A 14161-nucleotide genomic window follows, 5' to 3' on the forward strand; every position below is an offset into this window, starting at 1 on the left:
TAGAAGAATATTTTGTTGGGTTTCTTCTCTAGGAGAGATTGTTGAGAGGCTTTTGAGATCTACATTGTGAGAATTGCCTTGGTTGTGGCAAGGTAGCCAAATTAGATAGTAGTCTTGAGGTACTAATAACTGCTTCTCTACCCACCTTTTGATAGTAGTTAACCTAGTTTGCCTAGGGGGTTGAGTGTTACATGGCGATCTTAAACCTCTTGCCACCGTTGAGATGGATGAACAAGTGAGTTAACTTGAGTGAGGTAAGATAATGAGAACCATCACGTCTGACCAAACTTAGAGTTTCAAGTGTTAATCTTCGAGCACACCAAAATGCACCTTCCATTATCATCATTTCTGCCAATGGAGTGTGTAGAAGGAAAGTCTTGCTCCAAGTTGCCTATCCCTGGTTCCTCCCTTCCACATTTTAATATGGAATGGGCACATGTATTATTATGAAAGGAAATTTGTTATGCTTGCCTATAGTTTGGGCGGACACCTTTCAGAAAAGTTTTGCCTTGTGTGGACTGTTTTTGGTAGTCATTATTATCGCATGTTATGGCCTTGGAAGGGTGGTTAATTTTTTAGGAAAAAAACTTTGCCTTCTTTGGAAGTGCACACCTTGTGTGAAGTGCTTCTCCGTGTGCCAAAGAGGAAAGCTGAATGTAATGTTGTGAAGCTGGATGAGCTGCTTTTGGTAATAAATAAACAAACAAACAAATAAATATATATATTGGTCAAAAAAAAAACAAAGAATGCTCAAGCATGTGGCCCCCTAGTATGAAGCCGCCCATCAAAGGAGCTCAGAGCTACATTGACACGTGCATAGACAATGCTTGACACGTGCATAGATACGCTCTGATATTTCTTTGTTGGAGGTTTAGGAGTTGGGAAGGCTTTCGTTTTCCGAAGTTAAAAAAATTAACGTAACGTAGAGCTTGTGCTGCGATGCATTTGATCGTATCTAGTATTTCTCTATGCTGGCCTGGCTAGGGTTAGAGACATGCGCTGATCGTGTTTATGGATTTTGCAGACGGTAGAAGAAAGCATCAGAGGTTTTTTAAACTGGGGTTTGCGACTATGGCGGCATCGATGGCGAGGCCCTCTGCGAATAGGCTCGCTATGGCTTTTCGAATTTGCCCGCCGGCATGGTTGCAGCAGAGGAGCTTCCAAACCTACTCTCTTCCGGACCTCTCCTATGACTATGGGGCTCTGGAGCCATACATTAGCGGCCAGATCATGGAGCTTCACCACAGCAAGCACCACAAGACCTACATCACCAACTTTAACTCCTCTCTCCAGAAGCTTCATGATGCCAAGGACCCCCAATCCATCGTGGCCCTTCAGAGTGCCCTCAATTTCAATGGTGGAGGTCGGTATTTATGACTTTATTTTTACGTCTTACTTGAAAATTTGGTTTTTTTTTTTGGTTCAGTATATAATTTACCTTCTGGTGGAGATCAGTTTATGTGATTTAAGCTTTGGTTATTTATAGTACATCATTCAATTTCTGGCCCTCAATTTTTCAATGCTGAAGTTTTGGGTTTTTTAATCTGCGTTTTCTTTTTCTCAGCGTATGATTTTATTCTTCCGCAAATGATTTTATAATCCCTTACATTTCATTTTGCCCTTGAAGGTCACATCAACCATACAATCTTCTGGAAGAATCTAGCTCCACAAAGTGTAAGCTGTTTTGGCTATTCCACTTTATGTATGTATGTACTATGTGGACCATGCTTTAAGTTCTTATCTGGACCTAATGTGCGCCTACTGTATATGCATGCTACTGTATATGCATGTCTACGGCTGTTGTTTCTGGCTTTGGCTATTCCACTTTATGTATGTATGTACTATGTAGACCATGCTTTCAGTTCTTATCCGGGATGTATGTGCGCACATGTGATGTATGCATGTCTATTCTATGTGCGTGCATGTAAATATGTATGTTCATGCTTGTGACATATATGTGCGTGCATGTAAATATGTATGTTCATGCATGTGACATATATGTGCATGTAAGTTTGTGCATGCTTATCTATTTTATGTGTGTGCATGTAGTGTGACATATATGTGCATGTAAGTTTGTGTATGCTTATCTATTTTATGTGTGTGCATGTAGTGTATATTTATATTTGTTTATATATGTGGACACGTGGTCTTGCATGTAATGTGTGTATGTTTATGCTTGTTTTTATATGTGTGCATGTAGTTCTGACAACTTTGTTTGGTATTATTTGTATTCATTTCTTTATCTGGCTTTTATAGCTCATGGATATTGTACAAATAAAATACTTCAATAATATACTTGGTATTGAGGGGGTCGGCTCGGATTCCGGTCCCATTGTGGTGTACTTTTTACAACTTTATTAAGTTTTGTGGTGTGTTCATTTCATTAAGGGTTATGAGATTGTTATTTAGGACGTGTTCACATCCAGTGGGGTGAATTACATTGGTATCAGAGCACGATTGTTTCCTTGTCCTTGGTGGGAAAACAATCTTGTGGGCTTGGAATATAGGTGGGGAGAGCTGGCCGACTGGAGCTACATATGCTGGCCGACTTGACATCAGTAGGCTGGCCGATTGGAAAAAAACCATAAAGGTTGGGAAAAATCCCAGAAAAATATGTAAAATAGGGGTGGCTCAGTCCACAATCAAGGGCCATGCAAAAGGGACCAAAAGGACACCAAAAATGGGCAGAAATTGGGGATGAATGTGCTAACACCCCCTCTCAACACCAGATGCTGAACATACTCCAAGAAGCCAAAGAAGTTGCCTCTGTCAAAGACAAAAGAATGCAGCAACAAGAGGTACCAAGAGAGCTCCACAAGCAATCTCCACAGCAACTCAGCTACAAAAGCAATAGAACAAGCTGTTAGGTACACTGCTCCGCTAGAAGAAAACAACCATGTAGGTTGCATCGTGCTGCTCCAAATATCGGTGCCAAACCCAAATGTAAACACAGTGCCACAGAAATCCCTAGAAGTCTGTAGCTCCAAGAAGATAATACCCTCAAAAGAAAGAGTCCATCTGCTCCAACTCTGTACCAAGAGTAGCCAAATGCTGTACAATAGCACCCTCCTCGAAGGTCGGCATCGCCAGATGTAAAAACTCAACTGGTCCCTATGAAAACTGATGTTAGCCCAACCAAATCTAAATCCCAATCCTTCAATCCCTGGAAGTACCACTATGTCCCAGGCACGGTCACGGACATACCTGACCACAATCCAGAATCCTCACACAGAGTAAGGAAAACAAGAACATTCATAGTAGTGGTAACTAAAGTAGTAGTAGCCTCCTCAATAGCATCACACAACGTAGAAGCAGGCTCCTCCATAGAAGGCAAAGAGACCAGCAACACATCCTGGTCATTGGTTGACGAAGAAAGAGTCGGAGGCGAAGCAATAGGAGACAAATCCCCCTTAGAAGCTGTGAGCAAAGATAGCCCACTATCTTCCTCAAAAACATTACCAGAGATATCATCTTGGCAAGGAGAAGTATGCACAGAAACTGAAGGCAAGGCAACAGGAGAAACAAACTCCTCAGATGCAGTGAGCAAAACTAGCCCACTATCCTTCGCTGCAGGAACATCTCCAAAAGAAGTATCCACAAGATCACTGGTTGCATAGCACCCAGAAGTAGAAACCATTTGCTGATCACTGGCATCACCATACAGGTCACAAAGCAACTGCCACACATAGAAAGTAGAAGCATCATCAGGAGCATAGATGAAGTGACGAAGAACCAAATCTTGACAATTCAAGAGGAGAAAGCCATAGATCTGTCCGTCAGTCTTCCTCCACCGACACACATCCTCTGCATAGGCAAGGTCTGGCACGCACCGATTCTTGAACGAGAGAAACTCCATCAAACCATACTCCCTAAGAATAGAAGTAACCTGCAACTTCCATGACTGAAAGTTACACCATCCAACTTGTCTGCCTCATCTAGGAAATAACAAGAAAGTGGTACGGGAGCCAAATCTGAAGCTGTCATCATTGATCCAACCAATAGGACCAAACCTCATAAGATAAAAAACTGTCCAAATCAGAAAACGCTGATGTAGGTCTCTTCCCCCCACCAAAACGCAGCCCTAAGAGGTTGGACAGCACCCGAAAATCCTCCTGTAACAAAAAACGCAAAAGCTTATGTCGATTGTACCTCCAACCTTGAGGCCACCAGAAGAGGGAAGCAAAAAATGCAGATTTGATATAGAGAGAAAAGGCAGCCACATAGGGCTTGGAAATATGCTGTAAGAGGGTGCAAGAGGGAAAGGCATCAACTAGAACAGTAGCTTGTCCTCCACAGGTACCAAGGGTGCCACCAAAGCCCGAACCACCACAATCCCCCTCTGCACAAGGGAATGTCCACCGGCGAGGAAAATGCAGCCAATGAGGGGCTGCTGTCCTGAAAAAACAGGCCGCTTAGATCCAAACTCCCAGTAGGAAAGAAACGCTGATGAAAAAGTTACCTTCTGGCTGCAAGCGATGAAGCCAAACTGAAGGAGAACCAACCAGCAGAAGCTGTCCAGAAAACGCAGCAAGAAGAAGGCTGCAAATCTGTGAAAAACGCAAAGGTAAGGGGCTGTAAATAGGGCTAAATCTGGGGCAGCAGATGGAATAGCTAAATCGGGAGCGATGATACCATGAAAGAGTGCACAGAGCGGAAGCAAAAGAGCACTAGTGTGTGCTGAATAGAGAGAGAGAGAGAGAGAGAGAGAGAGAGAGAGAGAGAGAGAGATGGAGCAACTATGCTGAATATACTGAAGCAATATAGTCCCAAGCAAGAGACACAAGTAGTCTCATAAGTGAGGGAGCAAAAGATATACAAGAAAAGATGAAAAAGTGGGAGGCCAGCCCACCTATTTATAGGTGGGGAGAGCTGGCCGACTGGAGCTACAGTAGCTGGCCGACTGGACATCAGTAGTTGGCTGACTGGGAAAAAACCATAGAGGCTGGGAAAAATCCCAGAAAAGTATGTAAAATAGGGGTGGCCAGCCCACAATCAAGGGCCATGTAGAAGGGACCAAAAGGACACCAGAAATGGGCAGAAACTGGGGATGAATGTGCTAACATTCAGGAGGCTACTACTACTTCAGTTACCACTACTGTGAATGTTCCTATTTCCCTTACTCTGTGTCAGGATTTTGGATTGTGGTCAAGTGTGTCTTTGACCGTAGAGCACGATGGTACTTCTAGGAATTGAAGGATTGGGATTTGGATTTGGTTGGTGGGCTTGTGGAGTACCGACATCAATTTTCAGAGGGGGTAGTTGAGTTCTTACATCTGGCGATGCCGACCTTCGAGGAGGGTGCTATTGTACAGCATTGGGCTACCCTTGGTACGGAGTTGGAGGAAATAGACTCTATTTCTGTTGAGGGTATTTTCTTCTTGGAACTACAAGCTTCTAGGGAGCTCTTTGACTGTGGCATTGTGTTTACATTTGGGTTTGGCACCAATATTTGGAGCAGCACAATGTAGCCTACATGGTTGTTTTCTTCCAGAGGAGCAGTGTACATGACAGCTTGTTCTGTTGCTTTTGTAGCTGAGTTGCTGTGAGGAGATTGCTTGTGGAGCTGTCCTGGTACCTGTTGTTGTTGCATTCTTTTGTCTTTGATAGAGGACGACTTCTTCAGCTTCTCGAAGTTTGTTCATCGCCCATGTATGGTGGTACCCTTTTGATCCCTTTTATGGCCCTTGGTTGTGGGCTGGCCACCCCTATTTTTTTCTATTTTCCTGGTATTTTTCCCAGGTTGGGTGACTTATCTCTAGTCGGTGTCAAATTCCCACGGATCCCCTCGTGATCGATCTTGGTTCGAACTCGAATCCTGCAACAAACGAACAAACAAACAAGCAAGGGGGTGCAGGCCTGACTCACCTCCCAACCATGACAGTCGTGGGCACGCCCACAGTCTTGGTTGTCCCCACCGAGCCACGAGCTGAGCTAACTAGGATGACGTACCGACCAATCTCCTCCTCGCGACGTCCCATACCGCCACGAAGCTGCCCTCGCGGGCCTCGAGATTGCTGTCGGCCTCGGCTGCATAAAGCAGGTGCACGTCTGCACTAGATCCAGGCTCCAAGACCATAGAGCTCTCACAAACTCGCGAGACTCTATATATTACAATAACTAACCTTGGCCACCCTTTTATAGGCTCTTGGCCGGTCCTCGGGCGTCCACACTTGGCCGCCCGCCCGTCCATACTTAGGTGCTTGCCCGTTAGTATATCCCTAACTCAGCTCGTCAATCAGCCTCCTAGTTCCAAGCTTCCCCAAGCCTCGAAACTAGTCTTGCATGCGTATAGCACACGGTAGATACCCACTGTGCACATGACATACTCCCCTTCCTCTAAGAGCTCACTCCTGAGCTCACTAAAAAGCCAGGGTAATCTCTCTGAAGAGAAGTCAATGTCTCCCATGTAGCGTCCTCCTCAACACGATCCTTCCACTTGATCTTGTATTCCGTGATAAGCGTATGACGCAATCTTCGTTTACGAAATCCAAGAATCTTTTCAGGTTCGTGCGGAACAAATGTCATGTCCTGGACATCTATAATTTCTTGAGGAGTAACTAACTGATCTGCTCCACCCAGTACTTCCTTAAGTCTACTGACATGAAATACAGGATGAACTTTCACATGAGAAGGCAAATCCAATTCATATGAACTTTCACATGAGAAGGCAACTGAACCAATCCGTCGAGTAACACGAAATGGTCCACAGTATCTAGGGGATAATTTCGGAGATCTACCTGTCCGTAAAGTCTCGGAATCTTTCGGAACTCGCAAATACACCATCGTTCCTTCAGAGAACTCTCTGGGTGAACGATATCTATTAGAATAAAACCTGTCTCGGTCTTGAGCACTTCTAATAGATTCCTTCGCAACTTGTAACATTTCCTGCATATCTTGCAAAAAATTACGTGCTGCATCATGCTGAAGTCCTGAGAATCCTACTGTAACAGGTGATCTAGGTTGAAAACCGTACATAAGCATGAAAGGACTAAACCCTGTACTTGTATGCTTAGTACTGTTGTATGCAAATTCTAACATAGGAAGATAATCCTCCCATGAACTTTGTCTTTTGGATACATATGCTCGAAGCATATCCTCCAAAATTTGATTCACTCTTTCAGTCTGGCCATCAGATTGAGGATGATCAGAGGAACTCAAATTCAAAGTTGTTTCCAACTTCTCGAAAACAAGTTTCCAAAAATCACTCGTAAACTTAGAGTCCCTATCACTGACTGTCCTGCGGTAACCCGTACAATCTAAACAATTGCTCGATAAACTGCCGAGCTAATTGCGTAGCTGTAATAGTCTTCCGGGTCGGTAAAAATCTAGCCATCTTTGTCAAGCGATCTACCACAACCCAAATAGAATCGTGGCCTTGATGTGTTCTTGGCAATCCGGTAATAAAATCCATGGAAATACTTTCCCATTTATTACCCGGGATTTGCAAAGGATGCAACAACCCAGCCTGTCTAAAGCGTTCAGCTTTATTTGCCTGACAAATCTGACACTTGAGAACATAATCTTCTACATACCCTTTCATCTTTGGCCAATAAAAAGTGTGTTTCACTAAAGATAGCGTCTTGTGTACCCCAGGGTGTCCAGCAGAAGGCGCGTCGTGACACTCCTTCAGAATCTTGGACCTAATGTCTGGGATCTGTGGTACACAAATTTTGTCATTACGGAATAGTAAACCATTCCGAATCATCCACTGACCTCCTGTAGCCTGAATGGTAGACTGCGCAGTCACCGAGTCTTGGTCAATCAATGAGCTCCCGTCCTGGATCTTCTGCCAAAATGGACCAAAATAACTATCAGTCCTGCAAAGCCCTCTCAATGACTGAAATAAGTCAGTAGAAATCTCGGTGAACGACAAAGAATTCACCTCTCTAATCCGACTAAGCGCATCTACCCTTTCCGAAAATCAAAATCTTGCATTAACTCTACCCAACGAGCTTTCCTGCCTCTCAAATCATCCGCATCACACACATACTTGATTGACTGATGATCAATCAATACCACAAACTTGGAGCCATATAAATAATGTCTCCAAACCTTGAGAGCATGAATCACAGCATAAAGCAGCCCCGATAGCATAGTCACTGGCATCAGTTTCAAGAACATAAGGCCGACTAGGATCAGGTAATGCTAAGATAGGTGCTTCCTTGACTTTATCTTTCAAAAGTCTGAAGGCCATATCCAAATCGTTATTCCAAGTGATAGGCTGATTGGACTTACGTCCACGACCTTTCAATAAGTCGGTCATCGGTAGTGTGAGCTGAGAGTACTCCCGTACAGATTTTCGAAGAAAAACAACAAAACTGAGAAAAGAACGAAGTTGTTTCACTGTTCGTGGTATAGGCCAGTCCAAAACCTTCTGAACTCGGTCATAGTCAATGCTCAATCCATCTCTAGTGATCTTGTGTCCCAAGTAAATGATGTCGGTCATAAAGAACTCACATTTACTCAATTTAGCATATAGTCGATTCTGTCTTAAAATAGATAAGACAATCGTGAGATGTCTGACATGATCCTCAAGAGTACGACTATAAATCAAAATATCATCCAGGAACACCACCACAAATTTCCCCAAATGTTCACGAAAAAGATCGTTCATCATTTGCTGGAAAGTGGCTGGAGCATTGGTTAACCCAAAAGGTAATACGAGAAACTCGTAATGGCCATACCTAGTCCGAAAGGCGGTTCTTTCGACATGCCTTTCATGAATACGTATCTGGTGATAGCCAGTACGCAAATCTATCTTCGTGAAATATTTCGCTCCTGCTAACCGGTCAATAAGGTCATCTGATCTAGGGAGAGGATAACGGTTCTTAATTGTCAGCTTGTTCAATCTTTTGTAATCTATACACATTCTCCAAGTATTGTCCTTCTTTCTCCTAAGCAACACAGGTGCACCCCAAGGTGATTTACTTGGACGGATCTGGCCCATCCTCAAATAATCTTCGAGTTGTTTAGCCAACTCATCTTCCTCAGCTTGGCTCATCCTATAAGGTGGAATACTCACAGGATGAGCACCAGGGATCAAGTCAATACGATGATCTACTGCCCGTTCAGGTGGTAAACCCGATGGCAATTCCTTAGGAAATACATCTTGAAACGAATCAAGTATCTTCTGTAATTCTTTGCTTTCAAACACACTTAATTCATTCACATCCATGGAAGGGATGAGAAAAGAAGAAAGTGGAATCAATACACAATGGAAAGCGGTATACAAAGAAGAATCCATTATATTTCCAAAATCAATAGTATTTACAAGAGGTCTCTGAGAGGGATGGATACAATCACCTAAAATACGATACTTGGTGTCCCTATGCTGAAAAGAAAAAATATGACTAGACCAATCTATCTGGACATCAAGAGTCTTAAACCACTCAATCCCTAATAACAAGTCTACATTTTCCAGATGCATAACATAGCATTCCAGAGTATCTTTGTAGTCCTGAATCTGGATTGGAAGCATCTCCACCTTGCGATCCCAAACTTGTCTGCCCGCAGGTAGATGTACCTCATAGGTATGGTCGCTGAGTGTTGTATCAAGACTCAATTTCTGCACAAGTTTGTAGTTAACAAAGTTATGCGAACTGCCAGGGTCTAAAAGAATGTGAATTTTATGGCCATTCACTTCTCCATAAACTCGGAGAAGATCATGCATGCCAAATACTTTAGAATTGAACAGACAATCAGAACAAGTACTAGGGCGAGAAAGTACAGTAATTGACGTACCTGTCAAAGACAACTGGTTAGCTGCCTTTGGCTTGGGTCCTGCGTTTGACTTGGTACCCTTTTGCTTCGGGCACTCATTACGCATGTGTCCTTTTTCTTCGCAGATAAAACAACGTCCTTCCTTCTTGAGCTTTAAAGCCCTAAGGAGTCGTTTCTTCTTGGCTGGTGTCAAACTTGTATTCTTCGAAGGTTGGTCCGAAGACTTGCCTTCAGTCGTGTTAGCCATAGGTTTGGAGAACTTTCTTTTATGCTTGTTCCCCTGCTCGGTAACGGGTTTTGACTTGGAAGAGACCATCGTATCATCATAGATACGAGCTGAATGAATAGCCTCGTCCAAAGTTTTACATTTGTTATTTTTAACCTGTAATCGGTACGAGTCGGGTAAACCAGCTACGAAAAACCCCAAAAGAGTAGTCGGATCCATCTTTGTAGTGGGATCCATCTTTGTAGCTTTCATCTGCAAGTCACGAAACTTCTGGAGGTAGACCTCATAAGTGAGGTGCTGCGAGGTCACGAAACTTCTGGAGGTAGACCTCATAAGTGAGGTGCTGCGAGGTCATGGTCAAAGCTGAAAACCGGGCTACAACATCATAATCATCCTCTTTCTTGAGGAATTCTTTCTTGAAAATGTCTTCAAATTGTGCCCAAGTCGTTGGCTTAGGGTTCAGTTCTTTCCACCAAAGCAAAGCTTTGCCGGACAGGAAACCTGCTGCTAACTGTATCTTCTTTCCATCATCATATGGATGAAACTGAAAGTGAACTTGCCACTTGTGTAGCCACGTGTCCACGATCTCCTTGGTTCTCTGCTTTTGCTCGCCCCCGAACGGTTCCGGAGTAATATTGGGGCCTAAAGCAGAAGCCAAGGTATCCATTCCCGAGAAAGTAGAGAGGGTAGTGGTCAAGAGAGCGATGGAGTTCTGCAAAGCCTGCATCTGGGCTGCGATTTGTGCTTGACGTTCCGACGAAGAAGCTTCGAGAGCTACTTTGAACTCTTGGAAATCTGATTTTGACACAAACTCGTCAAAAAGATCGGCATCGGTTCCTTCCGTAGCCGGCAAGCCTTCGCGTTCCACGAGGGGCTCCAACTCTGATTCTTGGGTCGACATCGTGAAGAGAGTACGCGGAGAGAAAATTCGATCTTTGCACAATGAAAGTGCGAGCGAACTTGAGAGCTTGAGAGCTTGAAAACTTGAGAACTTGAGAACTCGAGAGATGTGTGGCAAGAAGCCCACGTGAGGGGGTTTATAAAGGTTTCCCAAAAGCCAAAAAAAAATCTCGAAAAGCTCGGCTTAGCTTTTGCTTTAGCTTTTGTGTGTTTTTTTGAATATATATATATATATATATATATATATATGGATATATATATTCTCTTTTCTAAAAAAAATAAACATCTTGAAACCTTTGAAACCCTTGAAACCTTGGAGGATTCTTTTAAAACTTCGAAAGTTTTAAATTCTAAAAAAAACGAAGGCTAAAAAAAACGTGCTTGCCTTGTGTTTTTTTTTTCCCCCCTCCAGGATTAATCGGCCGGCGCTGCTTGCAGGCGTCACCTTCGCCGTCAGCTTGCTGCCGTCGTCGCCTGTGGTTGCGTGTGCGCCAGGCGTTACTACGCTGGGCCGCCTACATGGCGTGGCTGGGGCGCTTGCCTGGCGTGAGCGCTGGCCGGCCTGGCCTGGCCCGCCTATGCTAGGCTGCGTAGGCCTGGCTGAGGCGCCTGCGTAGGCCTGGCTGGCTGCGCTAGTCTGGCCGCCTGGCTTGGCAGGCCTGGCCACGCAAGCCTAGGCGCCTGCCAGCCGACTGGCCGCCCATACCATTGCGCCCTCCGCCTTCTACACCCCGCAGCAGCGAACAACGGCCAACGCACAAAATCAGCCGGACAGCACATGCTTCGCACGCTCTCTCTCTCACTCTCTCTCTCGTTCGTTCAACGAAAAGCAACGAAAACAACGTGCTTTTTCTCTCTTTTTTTTTCAGTTTTCTCTCCCTGCAGGTTATTCGACTGCACAACCAAAACTTCTCTTCTTTGCAAAAGCAATCAACCCTTACTCAACCTACCATCTCCCATCAACATGGGGTTCTTTGATAAAGAAAAAACACATACAAAATCTGAAAACTGCAGTATGCATAGAAAAAACAGCAAGTTTTTTAACACATACCGTTCTTCGACCTCTTCTTCTCTACCTACCGACTTGCTCGTTCACGAGGTATGCTCTGATACCACTGTCAAATCCCCACGGATCCCCTCGTGATCGATCTTGGTTCGAAACTCGAATCTTGCAAACAAACAACAACAAACAAGCAAGGGGGTGCAGGCCTGACTCACCTCCCAACCATGACAGCCGTGGGCACGCCCACAGTCTTGGCTGTCCCCACCGAGCCACGAGCTGAGCTAACTAGGATGACGTACCGACCAATCTCCTCCTCGCGACGGCCCATACCGCCACGAAGCTGCCCTCGCGGGCCTCGAGATTGCTGCCGGCCTCGGCTGCATAAAGCAGGTGCACGTCTGCACTAGATCCAGGCTCCAAGACCATAGAGCTCTCACAAACTCGCGAGACTCTCTATATTACAATAACTAACCTTGGCCACCCTTTTATAGGCTCTTGGCCGGTCATCGGGCGTCCACACTTGGCCGCCCGTCCGTCCATACTTGGGTGCCCGCCCGTTAGTATATCCCTAACTCAGCTCGTCAATCAGCCTGCCTAGTTCCAAGCTTCCCCAAGCCTCGAAACTAGTCTTGCATGCGTATAGCACACGGTAGATACCCACTGTGCACATGACAGTCGGCCAGCTCTTGGTTGTCCAGTTAGCCAGTTGCTTTGTTCCAGTCGGCCAGCCCTCATGACCTATTTACAGGTGGGCTTGCCTCTTCACTTTTCATAGCTTGGTCATCTTTTGTATCCCTCACTTATGAGATCTTTTATGTCTCTTGCTCGGGATTGCTTTCATTGTAGTATATTCAGCATAGCTACTTCATGTCTCTCTCTCTCTCTCTCTCTTGCACTTCTCAGATCAACACACTCTTGTGCTTATCTTGCTTCCGCTCTGTGCACTCTTTCACTATGCGCATGATTGAGTGCTAGTGTGCAAAGCAATGCACGCATGCTCGATGTCTGCTGTATGCATGTTGTTCCGCCTATGCTTGTGTGCTAGTATTATATTTTTAGGGTGCATGTATTTTCTGAATGTCTTTGGTTTACAAACTATAGCACACAGGTATAGTATGTGTTTATTTTCTCGTTATATTTGTATTGTTTATCCTTGCAAAGTAATCATGGGGTATTTACCTGACAATGTAAGATTCGTTACTTGTCTTTGTGTCAATGTTGAGGTTCTGTATTTAAACTGTGATCTATTGGTTTCAATTCTTACCCAGCAAGGAGGGGGAGAGGATCCCCAAGGTCCTCTAGCAGCTGAAATTGCAACCCAGTTTGGCACTTTGGACAATCTAGTGGCAAAGATGAACACAGCAGGCGCTGCTGTCCAGGGGTCTGGATGGGTGGTATGTACATGTCTCTCTCTCCCTCTCCCTCTCTCTCTCCCTCCCTCTCCCCCCCCTACCTAAAAAAAAAGAGAGAAAAAATCCATGTCATGTAGCTCTTCTTGGTTGACAGTGGCTTGGACTGAATAAGGAGCTCAAGCGCCTTGTTGTGGAGACAACAGCCAATCAGGTATTTATCTAATATGCTGTTTCAATTCAAATTGCCCAACTCTGAGAGGACGTTATGACTTATAACTAGGAACTGGTAATTGTTTTGTTGTTGCAGGATCCTTTAGTTAATAAAGGATTAGTCCCATTATTGGGAATCGATGTTTGGGAACATGCCTATTACCTACAGGTGCGGGTTTGAAGCCTGAATGTATTATTACATGCTTCAGCTGAGTGTTTCATCTGGTTACGGTCTGCTTTGTCTTATGAAGACTCTTTTGTCAACAGTACAAGAACGTACGCCCAGACTATCTGAAGAACATCTGGAAGGTGGTGAATTGGAAGGATGTGGGTTTGAGGTATGAAGGGGCTTTGTAATGGTACTCTCTCAGAATATTGTTCTTTGGCCTTCTGAATATATATATCGTGACTTTGCCGTGTTTTGAGTCAATGATATTTTGAGTGCTTATCTGCGTCAAGGTCATCATGCTTTTTTAGAGTGGGTACAGTGGTTTAGAGTTGCCCTATGTTAGGGCCTGAAATCAAATTATTGTGACAGAAGTGTTGACTTTTGAGGTTAACTGTCTGATGTCTAACCTGCAAATTAGCTAGGTTTCATGGTGGGATTATAGTGCTTCTTAATTGAACATGCAGTGATTGTCCCAGGCTTTCTAGTTTTTGCCTCGTGCTATGAGGATTTAATTTTGCAGTTTTGATGATTAGTAGCTAGCATATGATGCCTCTTTTTGAGGGCCAGGTTATTAGGCACGA

General features: G+C 44.4%; 1 protein-coding gene across 3 annotated transcripts; it reads left to right on the plus strand.

The window, feature by feature from the left end:
- Positions 1-778: 778 nt before the first annotated feature.
- Positions 779-13829, plus strand: LOC147625600 (superoxide dismutase [Mn], mitochondrial-like). Of its 3 annotated transcripts, XM_086817121.1 has the most exons (7): positions 779-917; positions 1025-1363; positions 1628-1674; positions 13118-13243; positions 13356-13412; positions 13509-13580; positions 13679-13829. In XM_086817121.1, exons 2-7 carry the CDS (start codon positions 1072-1074, stop codon positions 13766-13768), a joined length of 684 nt encoding a protein of 227 aa, XP_086673247.1. In that variant the 5' UTR covers positions 779-917; positions 1025-1071; the 3' UTR covers positions 13769-13829. The 3 variants fall into 3 exon arrangements, 2 of the variants coding, with proteins under 2 accessions (XP_086673247.1, XP_086673246.1); XR_015268707.1 differs by lacking the exon at positions 779-917 and having other exon boundaries at positions 924-1363; positions 13339-13412; XM_086817120.1 differs by lacking the exon at positions 779-917 and having other exon boundaries at positions 924-1363.
- The last annotated feature ends 332 nt before the right edge of the window (positions 13830-14161 follow it).

This window comes from Cibotium barometz, chromosome 23 (assembly GCF_041138505.1).
Source record: "Cibotium barometz isolate CiBa-2024 chromosome 23, ASM4113850v1, whole genome shotgun sequence".
Classification (NCBI taxonomy): Eukaryota; Viridiplantae; Streptophyta; class Polypodiopsida; order Cyatheales; family Cibotiaceae; genus Cibotium; species Cibotium barometz.